Source organism: Thalassophryne amazonica, chromosome 9 (genome assembly GCF_902500255.1).
Source record: "Thalassophryne amazonica chromosome 9, fThaAma1.1, whole genome shotgun sequence".
Classification (NCBI taxonomy): Eukaryota; Metazoa; Chordata; class Actinopteri; order Batrachoidiformes; family Batrachoididae; genus Thalassophryne; species Thalassophryne amazonica.
In genome coordinates this window covers 75,765,814-75,791,539 of record NC_047111.1, presented here as the reverse complement: position 1 = coordinate 75,791,539, position 25,726 = coordinate 75,765,814, and the positions used below count along the sequence as shown (strand labels likewise).

The window sequence follows — 25,726 nt, the reverse complement described above, 5'->3', positions numbered from 1 at the left end:
AGCAGCAAAGCTCAACTCTCTACTCAATAACAGTGTTGCCGTGAGGCGGAGGTCTTGGAAAATAAAGCAGTGCTGACTTATGGTTTGGTTTATAAATAAAATTAATACTGATATAATAACTCCATTAATGTCAATTCTGTCATTTGTACAAAAATAAAATATAACATATATCTTTTAATGTTGAATAATGCACTAATTCTGAAGTTTTGTAGAAAACACAGACAGATGGCAAAGGATTATGGGTAAAATGTGCCTTCGCTAACACTGATTGGTTGACTCGTTCATTCTATGTAAACCAACACAATAATGTGAGGTGTGTTGTGTGTTGGTGTTTACAGATAAATGTGCTTGTGTAAAATATGCCATTTTTTATTTGAAAAAAGGCTTTTTTTTTGTTGCTATTATACAGATGAACAGTTTAATCGGATCATTAAAACAGATAACAAATTATCAATAATCCATTTCAACAGCAGAAGTCTATATGCAAACTTTAACAACATTAAAGAATATTTAAGTCAGTTTAAATATAAATATAAATATTTAACATATTTAACATGATTGCTATATCAGAAACATGGATCAATGAAGATAAAGGAATGGATTTTGAACTGGATGGATATGAATTTAATTGTGTAAACAGAAAGAATAAGAGTGGAGGAGGAGTGGCTGTGTATGTGGATAAGAACATGGATTATAAAATAGTAGACAATATGACAACTGTGATCAATAACTTATTAGAATGTATAACTATTGAAATATGTGAAGAAAAAAGCAAAAATGTATTAGTCAGCTGTAGGTTCTAGTATTGAAACATTCACTGACTGTATGGGAAAAATGTTCTCAAAAACTAATCAAAAAACTGTGTTCATTTGTGGTGACTTAAATATTGATCTGCTCAATCCAAATAAGCATAAATTAACAGATGAATTTATCAGTATAATGTACAGTATGAGTTTATATCCAAAAATCACCAGGCCAAGCAGAATTACATCCCATAGTGCTACCTTAATTGATAATATATTCAGCAATGATATTGAGAATAACACTGTGAGTGGATTATTAATCAATGACATTAGTGATCATCTACCAGTTTTCATCGTTTATAATAGAAACCATCGGCGGAATCAGCCAGAGGAGAAAATAAAATACAGGCGAGTGCGGACAGAGGAAAACATGAACACACTAAAGAAGGATTTACAGGAGCAAAACTGGGAAAAGGTATACAGTGAAAGTGATGTTGATAGTGCATATGAAACTTTTTACAAATATTTACATCATTATATGATAAAAATTGTCCAATTAAACAAGACTACAGAAAACAAAAAATCCAAGCTCGACCATGGATGACGAAAGGGTTACGAAATGCATGTAATAAGAAAAATACACTGTATAGAGAATTCATAAAACTAAAGACTAAAGAGGCAGAAAATAGATATAAGAAATACAAAATAGATTAACTAATATTATACGGGTATGTAGGAAGGAATATTATAGTAACATATTATATAATAACAAAAACAATATTAAAGGAATATGGGATATATTAAATAGCATTATCAAAAATGGTAATAAAAAACCCTCAATATTTCATTGATAATAATGTCAAGAAGGAAAATAAGGATGAGGTAGTCAACGGTTTTAATAATTTTTTTGTAAATATTGGACCAAGCTTGGCAGAAAAAATTCCAGATTCCCAACCTGAGGATTGGGATAATAATCTCATAGAAAGAAATCCCTGTTCAATGTTCCTCACAGCAGTGGATGGAAAAGAAATTATAGACATTGTGAATAATTGTAAATATAAAACATCTACCGATTTAAATGAAATTGATATGGTGGTGGTAAAACAGGTCATTGAATGGATTGTAGAACCATTAACATACATCTGTAACCTATCATTTCAAACCGGTAAATTTCCCAATCAAATGAAAATAGCTAAGGTTGTGCCGCTGTATAAGACTGGGGATAGACACCACTTCACAAATTATAGACCTGTTTCTTTGCTTCCACAATTTTCCAAATTATTAGAAAGGTTATTCAATAATAGATTAGACAAATTCATAAATAAACATAAATTACTTACTGATAGTCAATATGGATTCAGAGCACATAGTTCAACATCACTTGCATTAATAGAATCAGTTGAGGAGATTACAAACGCCATAGACCACAAATTACATTGGAATATTTATAGACCTTAAAAAGGCTTTTGATACAATCAATCATGACATATTAATCAATAAACTTGAACAGTATGGGATTAGGGGGTTGGTGTTGCACTGGGTAAGAAGCTACTTAAGTAACAGAAAACAGTTTGTGAAGTTGGGGGAATATACATCATCATGCTTGGACAATGCTTGTGGCGTCCCACAGGGGTCCGTATTGGGTCCAAAACTGTTTCTAATTTATATAAATGATATTGTCAATGTTTCCAAAATATTAAAATTAGTATTATTTGCAGATGACACAAGCATTTTTTGTTCAGGGGGGGATTTGCAAGAGTTACTGAGGAGGATCAGTATAGAAATGGGAAAATTGAAAATATGGTTTGACAGAAACAAATTATCATTAAACTTAAGTAAAACAAAATACATGTTATTTGGCTATTGTAATACAGACATGCAGGTTCAGTTACAAGTCGAGGGGGTAGATATTGAAAGGGTACATGAAAATAAGTTTCTGGGGGTGATAATAGATGATAAGATAAACTGGAAGACTCATATAAAACATATACAAAGTAAACTGTCAAGAAGCATTTCAGTTCTAAACAAAGCGAAACATATTCTGGACCACAACTCACACCGCATTCTTTACTGCTCACTGGTTTTACCATATTTACAGTACTGTGCAGAGGTATGGGGTAATACTTATAAAGGTACAACACAATCACTATCAGTAATGCAGAAAAGAGCTATAAGAATTATTCATAATACTGGCTATAGAGATCATACAAATCCACTATTTTTACAATCCAAATTCTTAAAATTCACAGACTTGGTTCATTTTCAAACAGTACAAATCGTGTATAAAGCAATAAACAATTTAATTCCAGCAAATATTAAAAATATGTTTTTTTAACAGATCAGGGGATTGCAGTCTGAGGGGGAAATTTAATTTAAAGCATCAGTGGGCACGAACAACATTAAAAGGTTTCTGTATTTCTGTCTGTGGGGTGAGGATGTGGAACAGATTGGGAGTGGGGCTCAAGCAATGTCCAAGCATGAACCAGTTCAAATAGCAGTACAAAAATATGTTTTTTTCTAGGTATAGGGAGGAGGAAGGGTAATGAGGGTTAGGGTGTTTTTGTTTTTTGCTTCGGCTTGTAAATATATAGTATTTTGTATGTAAGTAGGTATGTGTAGGTGTATATTTATGTTTGTGTGTATGTATGTGTATATATATATATATATATATATATATATATATATATATATTGAGATATATATATATATATATATATATATATATATATATATATATATATATATATATATATATATAGTATATATATATAGTATATATATATATATATATTGATATCGGTTTAGGTGTGTAGGAATCTATGTGTATATGTGGCAAAGGGTATCACTGGTTGTGGGGAAGAAGGGGTAGGGAAAAATAAGCTGATGCTTCACCCTACCCCTTTTTGGACATGTTGGGTACACAGTAGGAACTTTTTTGTTGTTGTCTTCACTGATCTATCTTGTAATTGTTGTTGTATCAAATGTTCGAAATAAACAGTTTTCATTCATTCATTTTCATTCAATTTCATAATTTGGCCGCCGAGCCAACCTGTTTTCATGTTGCGGATATATTTTGAATTTTTATTTTAAAGGACTTTACATGACTAAGCGTTGCATTGCTGCTTGCATTGTCCATGAGGTGCTTGTGTCTGACACTTTGCGTCTGTGTAACTGTGCACACAGCGTCTGTGCAGTTGGCTGAGATGTGTTCATCATTAAACTTGGAATTCATTTTTGAAACAATGCCTTATTTAAATACCTATTGACGTTTGGGTTTAGGCCGAGCCAAGCAGGCTACCAGACTTGCACTGAATGTGTGTGTGTGTGTGTGTGTGTGTGTGTGTGTGTGTGTGTGTGTGTGTGTGTGTGTGTGTGTGTGTGTGTGTGTGTGTGTGTGTGTGTGTGTGTGTGTGTGTGTGTGTGTGTGTGTGTGTGTGGTGCTGCACTGCAGCTTGCATTATCCATGAAGAGTATTGTGTCTGACCCCTTACCAAAAAATAGTACTGATAAATATATAAAAAGTAAACTAGAAGTATACTTGAAACATACTTGTATATACTACTTTTTGGTAAGGGCAGCTTCAACTTCACTGCGGCTGGACTGAGGATTTTGGTTATGGTGAAAGGTCCAATGTATCTGTCCTTTAACTTCGGGGATTCCACTTGCAGGGGAATGTCTTTCGTGGAAAGCCAAACCTCCTGCCCAGGCTGATACGTAGGGGCCGGGGCACGCCAGCGGTCTGCATGGTTCTTGGCCCTCGTCCGGGCTTTGAGCAGGGCAGAGCGGGCGGTACGCCACACCTGACGGCACCTCCTCAGATGGGCCTGGACTGAGGGCACCCCGACCTCTCCCTCCACTAGCGGGAACAATGGGGGCTGGTACCCCAAACACACCTCAAACGGGGAGAGGCCGGTAGCAGACGATACTTGGCTATTATGAGCGTACTCGATCCAGGCCAGATGGTCACTCCAGGCCGTCGGGTGCGCGGAGGTCACGCAGCGGAGGGCCTGCTCCAGTTCCTGATTGGTCCGCTCTGCCTGCCCGTTCGTCTGGGGATGGTACCCGTACGAGAGACTTATGGTGGCCCCCAGTTCCCTGCAGAAGCTCCTCCAAACCTGGGAGGAGAACTGAGGACCACAATCCGAGACAATGTCTGATGGAATCCCATGCAGACGCATGACATGGTGGACCAGGAGGTCTGCAGTCTCCTGGGCCGTCGGGAGCTTCGGGAGGGCCACGAAGTGGGCCACCTTGGAGAACCGGTCCACTATCATGAGGATGGTAGTCATGCCCTGGGACAGCGGGAGGCCCGTGACAAAGTCCAGGCCGATGTGAGACCAGGGGCGATGAGGCACGGGCAGGTGGTGCAGGCCTGGACATACTCCCGGACGTCGGCTTCCATAGACGCCCACCAGAAGCACTGCTGGAACACTGCCATGGTCCTTCGCACCCCTGGATGACAGGAGAGCTTGGAACCGTGACAGAAGTCTAGGACCGCAGCCCTGGCCTCTGGTGGGATGTACAATTTGTCCTTCGGACCTGTCCCCGGGTCCAGGCTCCGTGTCAGGGCCTCCCGGACGGTCTTCTCCACGTCCCAGGTGAGGGTGGCCATGACAGTGGACTCAGGGATGATGGTTTCCGTCGGGTCTGACAGCTCGGTCTTGACCTCCTCTTCATGCACTCGGGACAGGGCGTCAGATCGTTGGTTTTTCGTCCCGGGGCGGTAGGTGATCCGAAAGTCAAAACGCCCGAAGAACAGTGACCAGCGGGCTTGCCTGGGGTTCAGACACCTGGCGGTCCGAATGTACTCCAGGTTCCGATGGTCCGTGAAAACCGTAAATGGTACAGATGCTCCCTCCAACAGGTGTCTCCACTCCTCGAGAGCCTCCTTCACCGCAAGAAGTTCCCGATTGCCGACGTCATAGTTCTTTTCAGCCGGGGTCAACCTGCGGTAAAAGTAGGCACATGGATGGAGAACCTTGTCGGACTCCCCGCTCTGGGATAGCACGGCTCCTATCCCTGAGTCAGAGGCGTCCACTTCAACTACAAACTGGCGATTGGGATCGGGCTGCACCAGAACCGGTGCAGTCGAGAACCGGCGTTTCAACTCCCTAAACGCGGCTTCGCACCGATCCGACCAGGTGAAGGGGACTTTTGTGGAGGTCAGGGCTGTCAGGGGGCTAACTACCTGACTGTAGCCCTTGATGAACCTCCGGTAGAAATTTGCAAAACCGAGGAACTGTTGCAGTTTCCTACGGTTTGTTGGTTGGGGCCAATCTCTCACCGCCGCAACCTTGACCGGATCAGGGGCGACAGAGTTGGAGGAGATTATGAACCCCAGGAAGGACAAAGAAGGGCGGTGGAACTCGCACTTCTCGCCCTTCACAAACAGCCGGTTCTCCAACAACCGCTGTAGGACCTGACGTACATGCTTGACATGGGTCTCATGATCCGGAGAAAAGATGAGTATATCGTCTAGATATACGAAGACAAACCGATGCAGGAAGTCCCGCAAGACGTCATTAACCAACGCTTGGAACGTCGCGGGCGCATTTGTGAGGCCGAACGGTATGACCAGGTACTCAAAGTGACCTAACGGGGTGTTAAATGCCGTCTTCCACTCGTCTCCCTCCCGGATCCGAACCAGGTGATAAGCATTCCTAAGATCCAATTTCGTGAAAATGTGGGCTCCATGCAAGGGCGTAAACACTGAATCCAACAGAGGTAACGGGTATCGGTTGCGAACCGTGATCTCGTTCAGCCCTCTGTAATCAATGCATGGACGGAGTCTGCCGTCCTTTTTGCCCACAAAAAAGAAACCAGCACCCATCGGGGAGGTGGAGTTCCGGATCAACCCGGCAGCTAACGAGTCCCGGATGTAGGTCTCCATTGATTCGCTTTCCGGATGTGAGAGGTTGTACAGCCTGCTGGACGGGTACTCAGCGCCCGGTATCAAATCAATGGCACAATCGTACGGACGGTGTGGGGGCAGCGTGAGTGCCAGATCCTTGCTGAAGACGTCAGCAAGGTCATGGTACTCGGCTGGCACCGCCGCCAGATTGGGGGGGGACTAAAACCTCCTCCTTAGCTGTCACACCGGGTGGAACCGAGGATCCTAAACACTCCCGGTGGCAGGTTTCGCTCCACTGAACCACAACTCCAGACAGCCAATCAATCCGGGGATTGTGCTTTAACACCCATGGAAAACCCAAAATCACTCGGGAGGTAGAAGGTGTTACATAAAACACAATCTCCTTCCTGTGATTCCCAGATACAACCAAAGTCACGGGCTGTGTCTGGTGTGTGATTAGTGGAAGAAGGGTGCCATCTAGTGCCTGCACCGACAATGGTGATGGTAAGGCCACTAGAGGGAGCCCAACCTCCTTTGCCCATCTGCTGTCCAGCATATTCCCCTCCGACCCCGTGTCCACCATTGCTGAGGTGTGAAGGGTTAGATCCCCACTCAGGATCGTGACTGGGATACGTGCAGATTTTCGGGGTCTCCCTGCGTGGGTATTGTGACCCACCCTTAGCCCAGTCTCTAAGGACGAGTGCTGCTGTTTTGGCCGTTTGGGGCATTCTCTCTGTGTGTGCTCGGTTGAGCTGCAGAGAAAACACTCTCCACGGATCAGCCTCCTTTGTCTCTGATCTGATCGCTTTTTGGCCCTTTTCGTTTCCATAGCAATGTCAGCAGGGGGAGCTGTCGTCACGTGGAGAGCCCTGGCTGTGGAGCGTGGGGAAGTCGGCTCCCTTTCGGACCCGGGAGGAAGAGGGATGGCTTGTGCCTGACCACGTCCTTTGTCTCGCTCTCGTCGGTGTTCTGTTAATCGGTTGTCTAACCATATAACCAGGTCGATAAGCCCATCTAAATCCCACGGCTCGTCCTTCGCCACCAGGTGCTCCTTAAGGACCAGAGACAGTCCGTTTACAAAGGCGGCGCGGAGCGCAACAGCATTCCAACCGGCTCGCGCTGCCGCGATGCGGAAGTCGACTGCATACTTCGCTGCGCTTCGACACCCCTGTCTTATCGACAGCAGCACGCTTGAAGCGGTCTCGCCTCTATGAGGGTGGTCGAACACCTGTCTGAACTCCCTCACAAACTCAGTGTAAATCTTTAGGAGCCGTGAATTCTGCTCCCAGAGCGCCGTAGCCCAGGCGCGTGCCTCTCCTCGAAGCAAATTTATAACGTAAGCCACCCGGCTAGCGTCTGACGCGTACATGACGGGACGCTGTGAAAAGACGAGCGAGCACTGCATCAAGAAGTCCACGCACGTGTCCACACAGCCTCCGTACGGCTCCGGCGGGCTTATGTATGCTTCAGGGGAAGGTGGGGGGGTTCGTTGAACGACCAGTGGAATGTCTGTCTCTGGCATTCGGTCAGCAGGAGGAGGTGCTGCAGCAGCGCCCTGAGCATGCGCTTCCACCTGGGCGGTGAGAGCCTCCATCCTTCAATGGAGAACAATGCTCTGCTCGGTAACTAAGTCCAACCGAGCAGTAAAAGCGGTTAAGATGTGCTGCAGCTCACCTAACACGCATCCTGCTGGCGCCTGTGCACCTCACTCTTCCATTGGCTGTTCAAGCGATGGTTGACACCCCTCGGGATCCATGACGCTGGCCGAGAAATCCTGTTGTGAAAGTGTAGGAACACGGACCCACAACAGGGGGCGTTAAATGAACGGGCAATGGATAAGCCAAACAGTAACAATTTAATGTTGTAAATTGTGCACAACGGAATACAGACAACAATCAGTTTTAGACTATAGTCAATTACACGTTGGGTGACGTGTGGGCAGGCTTGAGGATAGGAGACGCCCGTCCAGAACCGAGCCGGATCCCACACGGCCCTCACCGCCAACAGATCTGAAGAACACCGGAGCCGCCAAGTCCTGGGTCCCCAGGTGGTCACCGTCTCCAGCTGTCAGACCTGGTACTGCTGGCAGAGAACAGAAACAGCACAGCTGAGTGTGAGTACGCACACTCAGTAATCCCACAGTCTGTGTTCTGTAAGGAGGGAGAACCTCCACCTCCAATAACACACTCGGACAGCTCCTGTGAAAACCACTTATCTGGTTGGGAAGGGAGGCGAAGCCGTCGCAGTCCACACCAAACGCCAATACAGCAGATAAGGAATACGTCACAGGGAAACGGCTGCAAATGAGATCAGACTATTATTCAGTTTAAATTCAGCAGAGAAATTACCTCCAAGGTAGCTGATTTCTCGGCGGGGAGGTGGAGTTGCAGTCCGGCCTTTATGGTGGTGGTGATGTGGATGAGTGACAGCTGGTGCTGATGACGAGTGACAGCTGTCACTCCCGGTTGCTATGACGCCCTCTCGTGCTTGAAGCCCGCACTTCAAGCAGGGCGCCATCTGGTGGTGGTGGGCCAGCAGTACCTCCTCTTCAGCGGCCCACACAACAATACTTTTTCAAACGGTGTATTATAATACCTACACCTTACCTACAACCCCAAAGGTTGGGCCCGTCTGATTTTTTCTGGGCCCACCCATTTTATGATTTCTGCCTACGCCCCTGGGTGATATTGCCAGTGTATTAGTATGGGGTCAAAACAAATGAGCCTTTTTTCTTTTTTGTGACCAGTTCTCCTTTGCCTGTAGAGGATAGGGCAGTTTCTTCTAGAACCAGCTCTCCTCTATTTAGGGAGGATAGAACTGTGCATCTACTATAAAAAATTTAACAGGTAGGTGCTTAAATGGTTTTAGATCTCATAGATGTTTCTAACTATTCAGCATTGTTTGCCACGTCTGCAAAAATACGTTAGTCTGATGATGGTTTTCGAAGTTATCTGAAAAGCTAATCCGATAATGAAAACATTATGATCCTCTTGCTTGCCTCTACTGGTGGTTGGCTCTCATTGCGGTATTGTATCACTTCCTGTTCCGGAGCACAGCGATGTTTTTCTGTATCTGTTAGCTGTTTAATCTGCGCAGTTAGATTGATCTAGTTATCTAGATTACGATTTGTTTCCCAGTGTAATCTTTACGTGCCTTAACTAAAGCACTCCTTCTGCTGAATCACCTCTAAATTATTTACACATTATTCACTTTGCGTGTTTTTAGGAATCCGCTAGCTTAGCATAGCTACTAGCTCTTAGCCGATTTAGCATGGCGGCTTCTCCTGTCTCTCCCGCACTTTTCTGCTCTGGGTGTGAAATGTTTAGTTATTCCTCGGCCTCCTTTAGCAGTAATGGTACTTGTAATAAATGTAGCTTATTCGTAGCTTTGGAGGCCAGGCTGTGCGAATTGGAGACTCGGCTCCGCACCATGGAAAATTCTACAGCTAGCCAGGCCCCTGTAGTCGGTGCGGACCAAGGTAGCTTAGCCACCGTTAGTTACCCCCTGGCAGATCCCGAGCAGCCGGGAAAGCAGGTTGACTGGGTGACTGTGAGGAGGAAGCATAGCCCTAAACAGAAGCCCCGTGTACACCACCAACCTGTTCACATCTCTAACTGTTTTTCCCCACTCGACGACACACCCGCCGAGGATCAAACTCTGGTTATTGGCGACTCTGTTTTGAGAAATGTGAAGTTAGCGACATCAGCAACCATAGTCAATTGTCTTCCGGGGGCCAGAGCAGGCGACATTGAAGGAAATTTGAAACTGCTGGCTAAGGCTAAGCGTAAATTTGGTAAGATTGTAATTCACGTCGGCAGTAATGACACCCGGTTACGCCAATCGGAGGTCAGTAAAATTAACATTAAATCGGTGTGTAACTTTGCAAAAACAATGTCGGACTCTGTAGTTTTCTCTGGGCCCCTCCCCAATCGGACCGGGAGTGACATGTTTAGCCGCATGTTCTCCTTGAATTGCTGGCTGTCTGAGTGGTGTCCAAAAAATGAGGTGGGCTTCATAGATAATTGGCAAAGCTTCTGGGGAAAACCTGGTCTTGTTAGGAGAGACGGCATCCATCCCACTTTGGATGGAGCAGCTCTCATTTCTAGAAATCTGGCCAATTTTCTTAAATCCTCCAAACCGTGACTATCCAGGGTTGGGACCAGGAAGCAGAGTTGTAGTCTTACACACCTCTCTGCAGCTTCTCTCCCCCTGCCATCCCCTCATTACCCCATCCCCGTAGAGACGGTGTCTGCTCCCAGACTACCAATAACCAGCAAAAATCTATTTAAGCATAAAAATTCAAAAAGAAAAAATAATATAGCACCTTCAACTGCACCACAAACTAAAACAGTTAAATGTGGTCTATTAAACATTAGGTCTCTCTCTTCTAAGTCCCTGTTGGTAAATGATATTATAATTGATCAACATATTGATTTATTCTGCCTTACAGAAACCTGGTTACAGCAGGATGAATATGTTAGTTTAAATGAGTCAACAACCCCGAGTCACACTAACTGTCAGAATGCTCGTAGCACGGGCCGGGGCGGAGGATTAGCAGCAATCTTCCATTCCAGCTTATTAATTAATCAAAAACCCAGACAGAGCTTTAAGTCATTTGAAAGCTTGACTCTTAGTCTTGTCCATCCAAATTGGAAGTCCCAAAAACCAGTTTTATTTGTTATTATCTATCGTCCACCTGGTCGTTACTGTGAGTTTCTCTGTGAATTTTCAGACCTTTTGTCTGACTTAGTGATTAGCTCAGATAAGATAATTATAGTGGGTGATTTTAACATCCACACAGATGCTGAGAATGATAGCCTCAACACTGCATTTAATCTATTGTTAGACTCGATTGGCTTTGCTCAAAATGTAAATGAGTCCACCCACCACTTTAATCATATCTTAGATCTTGTTCTGACTTATGGTATGGAAATTGAAGACTTAACAGTATTCCCTGAAAACTCCCTTCTGTCTGATCATTTCTTAATAACATTTACATTTACTCTGATGGACTACCCAGCAGTGGGGAATAAGTTTCATTACACTAGAGGTCTTTCAGAAAGCGCTGTAACTAGGTTTAAGGATATGATTCCTTCTTTATGTTCCCTAATGCCATATACCAACACAGTGCAGAGTAGCTACCTAAACTCTGTAAGTGAGATAGATTATCTCGTCAATAGTTTTATATCCTCATTGAGGACAACTTCGGATGCTGTAGCTCCTCTGAAAAAGAGAGCCTTAAATCAGAAGTGCCTGACTCTGTGGTATAACTCACAAATTCGCAGCTTAAAGCAGATAACCTGTAAGTTGGAGAAGAAATGGCGCCTCACTAATTTAGAAGATCTTCACTTAGCCTGGAAAAAGAGTCTGTTGCTCTATAAAAAAGCCCTCCGTAAAGCTAGGACATCTTACTACTCATCACTAATTGAAGAAAATAAGAACAACCCCAGGTTTCTTTTCAGCACTGTAGCCAGACTGACAAAGAGTCAGAGCTCTATTGAGCCGAGTATTCCTTTAACTTTAACTAGTAATGACTTCATGACTTTCTTTGCTAATAAAATTTTAACTATTAGAGAAAAAATTACTCATAACGATCCCAAAGACATATCGTTCTCTTTCGCTGCTCTCAGTGATGCCGGTATTTGGTTAGACTCTTTCTCTCCGATTGTTCTGTCTGAGTTATTTTCATTAGTTACTTCCTCCAAACCATCAACATGTCTATTAGATCCCATTCCTACCAGGCTGCTCAAGGAAGCCCTACCATTTATTAATGCTTCGATCTTAAATATGATCAATCTATCTTTATTAGTTGGCTATGTACCACAGGCTTTTAAGGTGGCAGTAATTAAACCATTACTTAAAAAGCCTTCACTTGACCCAGCTATCTTAGCTAATTATAGGCCAATCTCCAACCTTCCTTTTCTCTCTAAAATTCTTGAAAGAGTAGTTGTAAAATAGCTAACTGATCATCTGCAGAGGAATGGTCTATTTGAAGAGTTTCAGTCAGGGTTTAGAATTCATCATAGTACAGAAACAGCATTAGTGAAGGTTACAAATGATCTTCTTATGGCCTCAGACAGTGGACTCATGTCTGTGCTTGTTCTGTTAGACCTCAGTGCTGCTTTTGATACTGTTGACCATAAACTTTTATTACAGAGATTAGAGCATGCCATAGGTATTAAAGGCACTGCGCTGCGGTGGTTTGAATCATATTTATCTAATAGATTACAATTTGTTCATGTAAATGGGGAATCTTCTTCACAGACTAAGGTTAATTATGGAGTTCCACAAGGTTCTGTGCTAGGACCAATGTTATTCACTTTATACATGCTTCCCTTAGGCAGTATTATTAGACAGCATTGCTTAAATTTTCATTGTTACGCAGATTCAATTCCAATTCAATTCAATTCAATTTTATTTATATAGCGCCAAATCACAACAAACAGTTGCCCCAAGGCGCTTTATATTGTAAGGCAAGGCCATACAATAATTACGTAAAAACCCCAAAGGTCAAAACGACCCCCTGTGAGCAAGCACTTGGCGACAGTGGGAAGGAAAAACTCCCTTTTAACAGGAAGAAACCTCCAGCAGAACCAGGCTCAGGGAGGGGCAGTCTTCTGCTGGGACTGGTTGGGGCTGAGGGAGAGAACCAGGAAAAAGACATGCTGTGGAGGGGAGCAGAGATCAATCACAAAGGAGCTACAGCATCCAAAGTTGTCTTCAATGAGGGTGTAAAACTATTGACGAGATACTCTATCTCACTTACAGAGTTTAGGTAGCTACTCTGCACTGTGTTGGTATATGGCATTAGGGAACATAAAGAAGGAAACATATCCTTAAACCTAGTTACAGCGCTTTCTGAAAGACTTATAGTGTAATGAAACTTATTCCCCACTGCTGGGTAGTCCATCAGAGTAAATGTAAATGTTATTAAGAAATGATCAGACAGAAGGGAGTTTTCAGGGAATACTGTTAAGTCTTCAATTTCCATACCATAAGTCAGAACAAGATCTAAGATATGATTAAAGTGGTGGGTGGACTCATTTACATTTTGAGCAAAGCCAATAGAGTCTAATAATAGATTAAATGCAGTATTGAGGCTGTCATTCTCAGCATCTGTGTGGATGTTAAAATCGCCCACTATAATTATCTTATCTGAGCTAAGCACTAAGTCAGACAAAAGTTCTGAAAATTCACAGAGAAACTCACAGTAACGACCAGGAGGACGATAGATAACAACAAATAAAACTGGTTTTTGGGACTTCCAATTTGGATGGACAAGACTAAGAGTCAAGCTTTCAAATGAATTAAAGCTCTGTCTGGGTTTTTGATTAATTAATAAGCTGGAATGGAAGATTGCTGCTAATCCTCCGCCTCGGCCCGTGCTATGAGCGTTCTGGCAGTTAGTGTGACTCAGGGGTGTTGACTCATTTAAACTAACATATTCATCCTGCTGTAACCAGGTTTCTGTAAGGCAGAATAAATCAATATGTTGATCAATTATTATATCATTTACTAACAGGGACTTAGAAGAGAGAGATCTAATGTTTAATAGACCACATTTAACTGTTTTAGTCTGTGGTGCAGTTGAAGGTGCTATATTATTATTTCTTTTTGAATTTTTATGCTTAAATAGATTTTTGCTGGTTATTGGTGGTCTGGGAGCAGGCACCGTCTCTACGGGGATGGGGTAATGAGGGGATGGCAGGGGGAGAGAAGCTGCAGAGAGGTGTGTAAGACTACAACTCTGCTTCCTGGTCCCAACCCTGGATAGTCACGGTTTGGAGGATTTAAGAAAACTGGCCAGATTTCTAGAAATGAGAGCTGCTCCATCCAAAGTGGGATGGATGCCGTCTCTCCTAACAAGACCAGGTTTTCCCCAGAAGCTTTGCCAATTATCTATGAAGCCCACCTCATTTTTTGGACACCACTCAGACAGCCAGCAATTCAAGGAGAACATGCGGCTAAACATGTCACTCCCGGTCCGATTGGGGAGGGGCCCAGAGAAAACTACAGAGTCCGACATTGTTTGAATAATCAGGTCCCATCTTATCTTAGGGACCTCATAGTACCATATCACCCCAATAGAGCGCTTCGCTCTCAGACTGCAGGCTTACTTGTAGTTCCTAGGGTTTGTAAGAGTAGAATGGGAGGCAGAGCCTTTAGCTTTCAGGCTCCTCTCCTCTGGAACCAGCTCCCAATTCAGATCAGGGAGACAGACACCCTCTCTACTTTTAAGATTAGGCTTAAAACTTTCCTTTTTGCTAAAGCTTATAGTTAGGGCTGGATCAGGTGACCCTGAACCATCCCTTAGTTATGCTGCTATAGACTTAGACTGCTGGGGGGTTCCCATGATGCACTGAGTGTTTCTTTCTCTTTTTGCTCTGTATGCACCATTCTGCATTTAATCATTAGTGATTGATCTCTACTCTGAGTTTTTCCTTCCCACTGTCGCCAAGTGCTTGCTCACAGGGGGTCGTTTTGACCGTTGGGGTTTTCCATAATTATTGTATGGCCTTGCCTTACAATATAAAGCGCCTTGAGCCAACTGTTTGTTGTGATTTGGCGCTATATAAATAAAATTGATTTGATTTGATTTAATTTTCCATTGTCCCAATAATTAAGGTTGACAGATACAGAAAAAAACAAAAACACAGTCTGACTCGTTTTTCAGCTTGACTTTACATTTGTGATATTCATTTTATTTTTTTTACAACCCCAATTCCAATGAAGTTGGGATGTTGTGTAAAATGTAAATAAAAACAGAATAGAATGATTTGCAAATCCTCTTCAACCTATTTTCAATTGAATACACCACAAAGACATGATATTTAATGTTCAAACTGATAATCTTTATTGTTTTTGTGCAAATATTTGCTCATTTTGAAATGGATACCTGCAACACATTTCAAAAAAGCTGGGACAGTGGTATGTTTACCACTGTGTTACATCACCTTTCCTTCTAACAACACTCAATAAGTGTTTGGGAACTGAGGACACTAACTGTTGAAGCTTTGTAGGTGGACTTCAGTTGATCAACAGTCTGGGGTCTCCGTTGTCGTATTTTGCGCTTCATAATAGGGACCTCATAGTACCATATCACCCCAATAGAGCGCTTCGCTCTCAGACTGCAGGCTTACTTGTAGTTCCTAGGGTTTGTAAGAGTAGAATGGGAGGCAGAGCCTTCAGCTTTCAGGCTCCTCTCCTGTGGAACCAGCTCCCAATTCAGATCAGGGAGACAGACACCCTCTCTACTTTTAAGATTAGGCTTAAAACTTTCCTTTTTGCTAAAGCTTATAGTTAGGGCTGGATCAGGTGACCCTGAACCATCCCTTAGTTATGCTGCTATAGACTTAGACTGCTGGGGGGTTCCCATGATGCACTGAGTGTTTTTTTCTCTTTTTGCTCTGTATGCACCACTCTGCATTTAATCATTAGTGATTGATCTCTGCTCCCCTCCACAGCATGTCTTTTTCCTGGTTCTCTCCCTCAGCCCCAACCAGTCCCAGCAGAAGGCTGCCCCTCCCTGAGCCTGGTTCTGCTGGAGGTTTCTTCCTGTTAAAAGGGAGTTTTTCCTTCCCACTGTCGCCAAGTGTTTGCTCACAGGGGGTCGTTTTGACCATTGGGGTTTTTACGTAATTATTGTATGGCCTTGCCTTACAATATAAACCGCCTTGGGGCAACTGTTTGTTGTGATTTGGCGCTATATAAATAAAATTGATTGATTGAATTGATAATGCGCCACACATTTTCAATGGGCGACAGGTCTGGACTGCAGGCAGGCTAGTCTAGTACCTGCACTCTTTTACTATGACGCCACGCTGTTGTAACACGTGCAGAATGTGGCTTGGCATTGTCTTGCTGAAATAAGCAGGGATGTCCCTGAAAAAGACGTTCCTTGGATGGCAGCATGTGTTGCTCCAAAACCTGGATGTACCTATCAGCATTGATGGTGCCATCACAGATGTGTAACTTGCTCATGCACTAACACACCCCTATACCATCACAGATACTGGCTTTTGAACTTTGCGCTGGTAACAATCTGGGTAGCCTCTTTAGTCTGGAGGACACGATGGCTCCGACCAACCGTCCAATGTCTACACCTTGGGTCTTGTCTGGTGTGGTAGATCTGGGCCATATATGTTTAGAGGTTTAGAGGTTCTGTTTGTTGAGGTTTTGAGTATTAAAAAAATTGGAACCAGAAAAGCACTCGGAGAGCGCAGACTTCTGCTAAGCAGCTTGTTTCCCCCTCATATTGTGATTTACACCTCAAACTAAAATTTCTACATTAATTTTGTCAACATTATCAGATTCTTTGATCCATAGCATTTGGAATTATATTTGTACCACTATTACTTCAATAGTTATTATGGCTAATATTATTTTGTTATTTCTATATTGTTATTATTTCTATCATTACTAGGTGACATTTGACCTAGTGACAAGCTGTGTGACTACTGGCAACAATCTGGGCACAAACGGGTAAAGATATGGAACAGTAATAGTAAAAGGTAGACACTGTTTATGTTTGCATTCTTGGTGAAATGTATTGCTTACAGATTGTCTGAACACACCTGGCACTGCCACAACATCTCCTTTCTGCATTTGCCACATGTGAACTTGTTACAATAAACACAACGCTTAGTGGCATGGTTATTCTTGCAGCAACACTTAACCTGACACAATGCCCTTTTCCCTGTGTCAGGTGTGGGTGGTTGCTGCTGAAGGTTTTCCTTATCCACCTCCTTGGCTGCCATGTGAGACTGTGCAAGCTCTCTTGCAAGCTTCACCAAGAAGTCCACCCGTCTCTCTTTGACCCCAGTGCATGCCTGATAAAGCACATGTGCATTCAGTGCTGCAATGTCAGTCAGGTTGTAAAACACAGCGACTGGCCAACGCCGTGTTCCTGAACATACAGTGTACTTTCGCACCATCTGGTCCATGACATCCACACCGCATTTCAGGCTGTTGTAGTCGGTGACTGTGTTAGGCTTTTTTTGGGGGGGGGGGGGGGTATCCCCAGTCTCCACCACACTGTGCATGCTTCTGAGAATGCAGACAGTCTTTCTCCGTTTGGGTGCATAAATGATCAGTGTGGCACCAGAGGTTGAAAACACCTGTGTGCTGAATTCCTCGCGGTCCAAAGTCTTTTTGGCAGAGTCTGGAAGCTCACGGCAAATCTTGTTTACTGTGCCAAGGAGGGTGGTCTTCCGGCTGAGCAGTCGTTGTGCTAGTGACAATGAGGTAAAAAAAAACTGTCTGCAGTAACGGTTTTTCCGTTGTCCATAAATGGTTCCATAAGCTTCATCACCACATTTTCTGATAGTTTTTCCCCCGTGGGACGACTGGAGTCTTTGCCAAGATATGGGATGATGTTGCATACATACTTGGATTTCAGGTCACATGCTACCCAGAACTTTATGCCAAACTTGTCAGGTTTTGTTGCTATGTACTGCAGGAAACAGCAACGAGTCTTAGTTGGAAAAGTTGCTCATCTATGGTGATGTGCCTTCCTGGGTTGTAAGAAGTGATGCAGTTGGCAACAAAAGACCCCCAAACGTCAAAGACTGCAGCAAACCGGTCATTTGCAACTCATTCACTGCGTGTGTCCTTGTCATCGAAGCGTAGGTGCCGCATGATGTCCTGGAAGCGGTTTCGAGCCATAATCTTGCTGATCAAGGGCACTCCCAGTGTTGCTGACCATCCGTCATGCACCGCTGGAAGGCGGACAATCCCTCGCAGGATGAGGATTGCATTGAACGCCATTAGTTCAGGGAGGGCCATGAACCAGTTTCCATGCTGTGTCTGGCGTGCATACTGGACAGTCCACTCCTGAATGGTCCGAAGCATTTCCAGAGTGATGAAACAGAGAAAACTCTCCATCTGTGGCATGACATTCAGTTGGGCTGTGATGCAGAGGCCTTCTGATCTGTTCTTCACGCCACACTGTGCCGTCTTTTGCCGTCTCTGTCAGCCACTCGTGTGTCTCCATGCAACCTCTCTTTTCTGGAGGTGGCGAAGTCTCCTTATCTACAGGGTGATGATATGTTTGAGATTTGATTAGTGAAATGTTGAAATAATGTGAAATTGACACAAAGATATTATTTGAATTATAATTCCAAAACATCTCAAGTATGCCTCCTTTGTACTAATTTAGGATTGTTTTCACACTGCAAAAAGTGGCATATTGCTTAGTCAAAATAGCTCAAGTTCAGATTTTTTTAACCTTATTTTAAGTAATTTTGACTTTTGAAAAACTGCCAATAGGTAAAGATATTTTTACATAAATTTAGACAAAAAAAAACAACCCTCAGCTACTTGAAAAAAAGACATTTTTTACTTAAACTTTCATAAAAACCTAAGTAAAAACATCTTATCAAGACATCTTGTCTTGTTTTAAGTCAAAATATCATACCCCATTGGCAAACATTTTTTTCTTGACAAGTCAAAATTACTCAAATTAAGATAAAATAATATTTTTTGAGCAATTTTAACTTATCAAGATGGTACTTTTTGCAGTGCGTCTCTTCCTAAAACACAACAGCCATAATCGGCAAACGAAAATAGGAAATCTTACCAGAAGAAATTTCAGAGTCGGAATTCAGCACAAGGGTTATTTCTTCTCCATCTGAGTCACAGGGGTTGACATGGTTGAGGATCATGTCCAAAGCCTGCTGAGCGCTGTAAACCTTTGGCATCTTTGCTTCTCAGTCAACAGAGTAAGTGAAATATGTGTTGTGACCGGGCTATTTATCCACCTGGAGGCCCTGGATCATCATCGTTCACACCCACACCCATCCCTGTTTACCATTAGCATTTAGAAAGTTGTTCATATTAAAGTTACAGATTTATTCATAAAACATGAAACAGAATAGTCATCTTCACTGTCCTTTCTATAAAACTAACCATGGTCTGTTTTCCATCAGATATTCCATATTGTGTCGTACAAATATGAAATGATAAAAGAAATGTAACAGAGAGCTCATCATCACTGCAACCTTTTAAAAGAAAACTGCCTTTACATTTAACTCATGAAGCTTAGTTTTGTGTTTTAAGTCTTAAATTTGATCAATTTTTCGGTCATTTTTTTAAAACTCACTACTGTGTTTTATTGAGACTATTTATGTTGGTCTCATTGTTCATTATTTGTCTGCATGCATATAGTTCTTGAATTAGTGGAATAAAGTTTCACAATACAGCCTCCACACCATGGCCTATAACACTTGCATTCAGAAGGCTCAAACTGTCGGTCACTCTGCTACTGGCACATTCCGATCTAATGGCTGCATGTACATAAGAAAAGGTGGCCTAATGAGTTGTAAATTACCCCAGCACTGCCATTTGGCAGCCTCTGGTAGATAAAGGAGTAGTGAGAAAATGCTGGTAGTCCCAGTGTCAAACCTATATTCAATTGAATATACAGTAGGCTGAAGAGGATTTGCAAATCAGTGTACTCTGTTTTTATTTACATTTCACACAACTTCACTGGAATTGTTTTTTTTTTTTGTTTTGTTTTTTTGTGAGAAAAAGGAAAATGACACCAAGAAACAAGAATAGGTCAGCTGTGACAGCAGCAAGTGTCACACGGGAATCACTGCATTGCATCATCAAACACTGTTAAAGGCTTAGGCGTGTGTAAGGAAGACGAACAGTGTTTTTAGGCACTCAACAGAGAAACAACACAAAGTGACATACAATGAATAACATTATTGTTAGAAAAAAGGATTACATGAGGAAAAACCTAAAAAAAAAACATGAGTAAACAGATATGCAACTGTATATTAAAGCTAGGAGTAAGTTCAGCCTGACTGCAACTGTCATGTTCTGTGCCTCCTCTTCCATGTTCACAACAACATGCCTCACCCCACATTGTCTTTATTATCTATTTGTTTGTGAGAGACACCACGCGGCATTCTCGTGTTATCGATGATCATGTGCCAACGAGAACTGATTAAATCACCACCTTTATTTCAGGTATTCACTATTTTAACACCCGGGTCTCCCCTCTTCTGGACATTATTTTTCATCATGAAGGATATTTGTTGCTGTGTCTTTCATTTGATTAACTGCTCTTCTGTGATTGCATGTGTTAAATAAAGAGCTGAAGTCCAATCGCACTTCATGACAGCATCTGTCCTACTCCATGATGTACTTATTTGCATATTTTCATGAACAAATCTTTAGACTAATGGTGTATTATGTGTTAGATGATTGTGCACAGCTTTAAAGATGTAGTCCCCTTTGATTTTCCACAAAATAAAAATAAATAATAATAATAATAATAATAAAATAATAATAAAAATTTACTTTATGTTGAAACCTAACTACTGTTATTTCTGTGTTATATCACAAAATTACAACTAATTCTATTGCAGGTAAAGTATTTATTTGGGGGGGAGTCCTTGGCATGTATATTGAGTTTGTGCTGTGAGATTTAGGAGGAAGCATGTAATGTTTGAAGTTCATGCTGCATTCAAGGAAAACTGAGGCCTCAGAATTTCAGATTTACAAATTGAAAAAGTAAACGTGTGTAATGTAAAACAGTCTCCCCACTGACTTACAGTTGTGCTCAAATATTTACATACCCCGACAGAATTTTTGGGGGTTTTTTTTGGCCATTTTTCAGAGAATATGAATGATAACACAAAAACTTTTTTTCACTCATGGTTAGTGGTTGGGTGAAGCCATTTACTGTCAGACAACTGCGTTTACTATTTTTACATCATAGTTACAACAGAAACTACCAAAATGACCCTGATCAAAAGTTTACATACCCTTGTTCTTGATGCCGTGTGCTACCCCCTTTAACATCATTAACAGCTTGGCGTCTTTTGTTGTCTTGTGGACGAGGCTCTCTGATGGTAAAGCTGCCACTGAATATGACTGTGACTGTGCAAGAAGGACAAGAGTGAGAACACTGCAAATTTTGCATTTTGTATCATCAGTTATACAGCTTCATGATGAAGTGATATAGAAGATGATTTTCTTAAAAAGAAGACTTGAAGGTTTTGCTACAAATTGTTGGAAGGTACATGCTGAGATGCAAGCTTAGATTTGATCTGTTTTGGTGAAAGAATATCCTTCTGTGCTCTACTCCACTATTAAACTAAGACCTACACCACCAAAATTGGATGGAGGTTCCAATTTTATGCCTTAGTCTATCTTCCAGTTATCAGTCGGAAACCAAGTGCCAAAAAGCAATGACAAATTCTGCATAGCAGAGATTACCAATGTTCCCTGAGAATGATCTCAAAAAGAATTCAGAAACCAAAAAAATGGGGTAAAAAACCTGTCAACACCACAAAAAAACCTTTGATTCAAGTGCATGGTAAATACATACTCCTGACATTTGATTACATCTACTTTAGCTCATGAAAAGCCACTTTTAGCAGGACTTTGACCTTGAAAAATGTTTCCAAGGTTAAATTTTGAGGAATTGGAAACTAGTGTTGGTGGAGGTTTGCGCTCTATGAGCGCGGTACTCTAGTTCAGTATGAAATCTCCGAACAGAGGCCTACTCAGAAGTAGGATTGAGACTTTGGCTCTTTCTTGTGATTTATGTCAGATTCAACAAATAATTGTTTTCATGATGATTACAGAATGTGTATCACTGTTTAACACAGAAAAGTTGCCTTGATTTTCTGTTTATGTGTGTCTGAATTAAGTAGTTTTTAATGTAGTACATTAAAATTAACATTTTACTCTGATTGGATTTGTGATTAATGGGTTGCTTAAAAAACATAAATAGTTTATTCACACTAACTAGCACATTATAAATAGTCTAAACATTATTCTAAATAGTGTTCATAACTAGATATCAAAAGTTTGACATTTAGTTTAAAATTTATAACTTGTTAAACATGTTAGCTATTAACACTGTTTCTAACCATGTGATCTTTCAGCTTGCAGACTTTAACCTTTAATCTGTCTCTCCAAATTCTTTGAAGGACACTATGATAATGAACGACTGGCTATTGCTAGACAAAGAATCCCATACAGACTTGGTCGGGTAGTTGACGAGTGGCTACTCGATAAAGGTAAAAGTTAATTAATTAATTAACCCTTAAATAACTACTAAATAGCCTTCCCCCCCAATCAGAGGTGCAGTGCCAAAAGACAAGGGTGACAAGGATCCAACACTTCTTGCCAGATGGTTACCGCCCCTTTTCTTATTGAATTTGCTGCTGATTGGGAATTTGCATGAGCATAACTTGAGTGAATATTATGTAAATTTCACAGAATAATTACATAACTAAAATTTCAAACAAAAGGGCATAGCTGTAAAATCATACTTGCCCTTCCTTTGTCATCCTTACTCCTTATGGAAAATCTGCACCTTGATTTTAAACCACGTAACTAAAAAGTCATAACCTTTTTCTAACCCTCTAATGTCCCTCCTAACCTCTGTGTGTAATTAGAGTCTTTGTGTAATTATGCTGTATTTAAAAAAAATCATAAAACTGCTCTGTAACACTTATATTAAGATTAAAGTAACTAATATATGTATGACATAACTTGTGGATGTAATAATACCAAAATAACTCAATTTCCCTTTTCTTGCTCCCCACAAGCTTGTATTTTTGCACCCTGTTCTAGTTACAACATCCAGAGTCCCCAGCTCACGTTTTTGCTGCAACCAAGCAGTCCTGACAGGCTTTTGGGGTAGATCGCTGTTTGCAGCCATTAACTTTGCTATTAAGAATTCTCTTGAGGTGGTTCCATTACTGCAGCCCTCCTCCTCTCATGTAACGCTGCTGAAAATGGTGCTGTTATATTACTGGCCCTTAAGGAGTGTGTTTCAATTTCTTAATGGATGAAGGCAGCTGTTGGTAGTGAAGGCTGTGCTTCTGGTGTCGTATAGATTTAGGTCATCCGAAGTACACAGAAAAAATAATAATGTTTAAGGCACCCTGGTGCATAGTTTTACTCAACTGAAATTTTGATCAACTTAAGTGATATTTTAGGTTTGACTAACTAAGCTTCCATGCCCATATAGTTTCTACTTTTATCTTTTAATTGTGACAGAAAAGTGATGGCAAGGTGCCAAAAAGTGCAAAATAGTAGGTTATGTTTGTATTACAACAGTAATCTTCTCACAGTTTTAAAATGCATATTGCATACCATGTTTCCTTGATCAAACGCCTGGGCATTTATGTTTTTTCAAACCATACTCAGATCCGGCGCCTAAATGAGATAGGCAGTAAATTCAAGGCTGGTGATTATAAACAAAATTCTGCTTGCTGTCTGCACTGTAATATGGTGTTAAGTTTCACACATTACTGTGGGTGTGGCAAACCAAACTCAACTGCTTTAGATCAGAGCCCTCTACATGGCTGTGTACCCTCTTCAAGCCCCTCTCTGTAGCCTGACGTGTACCTCCCAAAAATTGAAGCTACACAAAACGATGGAGACCGCAACAGCTGTCATTGGTCATGTTTGCAGTCTCACTCCTTTCTCTCCCGACATGTTTTAAAAGTTTTTGCAGTGCACACGCAGATTACATTTCAATCATCGATCAAATAGAGGAAGATTTGGCAGAAAAGTCTGTAAATATGACCAACTTTACAACACAGAGTAGAAAAACTATAATGATGCTCAAATGACCCGCAATTCATGCAAGGAAATTGCATGCAACATTGGTTAGGGGGTGGATGATTGTATAAAGAAGTGGAGCTCATTAAGGGATAAGTTCATCCAGAAAAGGGAGAAAAAAACTACCAGGAACCACAGACTGTAAATAAACCAGGAACAGTGGCAGTGCAATCGAAAAGAAAGTCCTGCCTTGTTCTCCACGTTGCACCCCCTACTATTCTGGCGGTAAATTGCATTACAACACCCACCAACACGACGGAGAACTTCGAAAGGGTCACATCCACATCAACTTCATTGCGTGGCCACAGAGTTATGGAATTGTAGAAGCATAAATCAGACCCAGTGCTTATTTAAGGCAGGCATTTATTTTTTTCAAACAAAGTTTTGACCCACCCATTAAGTGTGGCAGGCCCCTATTCAAGGCCAGGCATTTAATTGAGGAAATACAGTACAGTGAAAAAAGCACTCATCTTTGCTAGCAACATAGTCTGTCCAATCTGCTCCCATAGATGAGTTTGTTCATCTTTATTTGGATTTTGTGTGACATTTCAGTTGACAGTAGATGAAAATGCCCAAAACAGGTTTGTTCTTTCCTTTCCTTGTTTGTCAGGGTGAGGAATTTGGCCCCATCTGATTGGTTGCCTGAAAAGGCACTGTAATGACTTTTTGTCTTTCTGAAATTTTCAGATTTTTAAGACAAAGCACTGTCAAAACAGACACTAGGTGTAGCACCTTTTCTACAGGTGACTGCATATGGCTGCATGCATTCTGTTCTCATTTGGTGCATTCTCAAGTTGGATGTATTTAGAATAGTGTCTCTTGAAAAGTAGACTCAGAGTACTGCAGTTTTTTCAAGCACTTTAAGCATTTTAATACTTTTAGACTGGGAGCAGTTTGGAGTCTTTCGAAGGAAATGTTGACTAATACAGTTTACAAATATAATTTTGAAAAACTAATACATTTAGGTGTAATGCATTGTGGTCCAAGTTTCACTTTTTTCAGTGTACAAAACATGAGTCAAGTTGGTCAAACTTAATATATCAGAATCAGAACAGGTAATGTTCTCATTATGAACAATTCTGATAAGCCTTTCCAATCTTCTGTCGCAAAGTTTTATGTTTTCTTAACATTTTTTAAGTAGCACAGCACCTTTTATTACTAAAGCTAGATCTGAAAATGCATTCATCCCTTTCCCTATGCAGTTAGTTTAACGTATATCGTAGGAGCTCAAAATGATCATCCCTGTAATAACTAGGCACCTTAATATGGCCATTAACCCTCTTGATGATTGTAACCTGCATGTCTCAAATTATAAACATGCCTCTAACTAGCCTTCCCTTATTACAAAACATATACCATTTAAACCATGTTTTAACCAAATAACTTTTTCTAAATACTGTAAATATCAATGTCTGTAATCAGTTAGGCTCTTCTGGTTACAAATCGTGCTCCAGTGCAACACATAAATCTGACATTTTGTCTACTGTGCCGCTCCCTTCTTCTTTCTATCTGTTTTTGTTGTTTCTTTGTCTTATTTTAG

At 41.7% G+C, this 25,726-nt stretch overlaps 1 protein-coding gene and 1 long non-coding RNA gene across 11 annotated transcripts in view; one reads left to right on the top strand and one right to left on the bottom strand.

Moving 5' to 3' along the window:
* The window catches only part of LOC117517424 (neurexin-2-like), a 643,324-nt gene that overhangs the window by 601,410 nt on the left and 16,188 nt on the right, over positions 1-25,726 (top strand). For 6 of the 10 annotated variants that reach the window (XM_034178433.1, XM_034178434.1, XM_034178432.1 and 3 more), the window contains one exon: positions 22,542-22,631. The exons of the other annotated variants lie outside the window; for them this stretch is intronic. In XM_034178433.1, the coding sequence (XP_034034324.1) occupies positions 22,542-22,631 (90 nt within the window). The remainder of the gene's footprint in view (positions 1-22,541; positions 22,632-25,726) is intronic. 10 annotated transcript variants of the gene reach the window in all.
* LOC117517428 lies at positions 1,924-25,700 on the bottom strand. The gene is made up of 3 exons (XR_004562726.1): positions 25,346-25,700; positions 2,780-2,784; positions 1,924-1,935 (listed from the first exon to the last, which is right to left on the bottom strand). It is a non-coding gene; the product is annotated as an uncharacterized LOC117517428 (long non-coding RNA).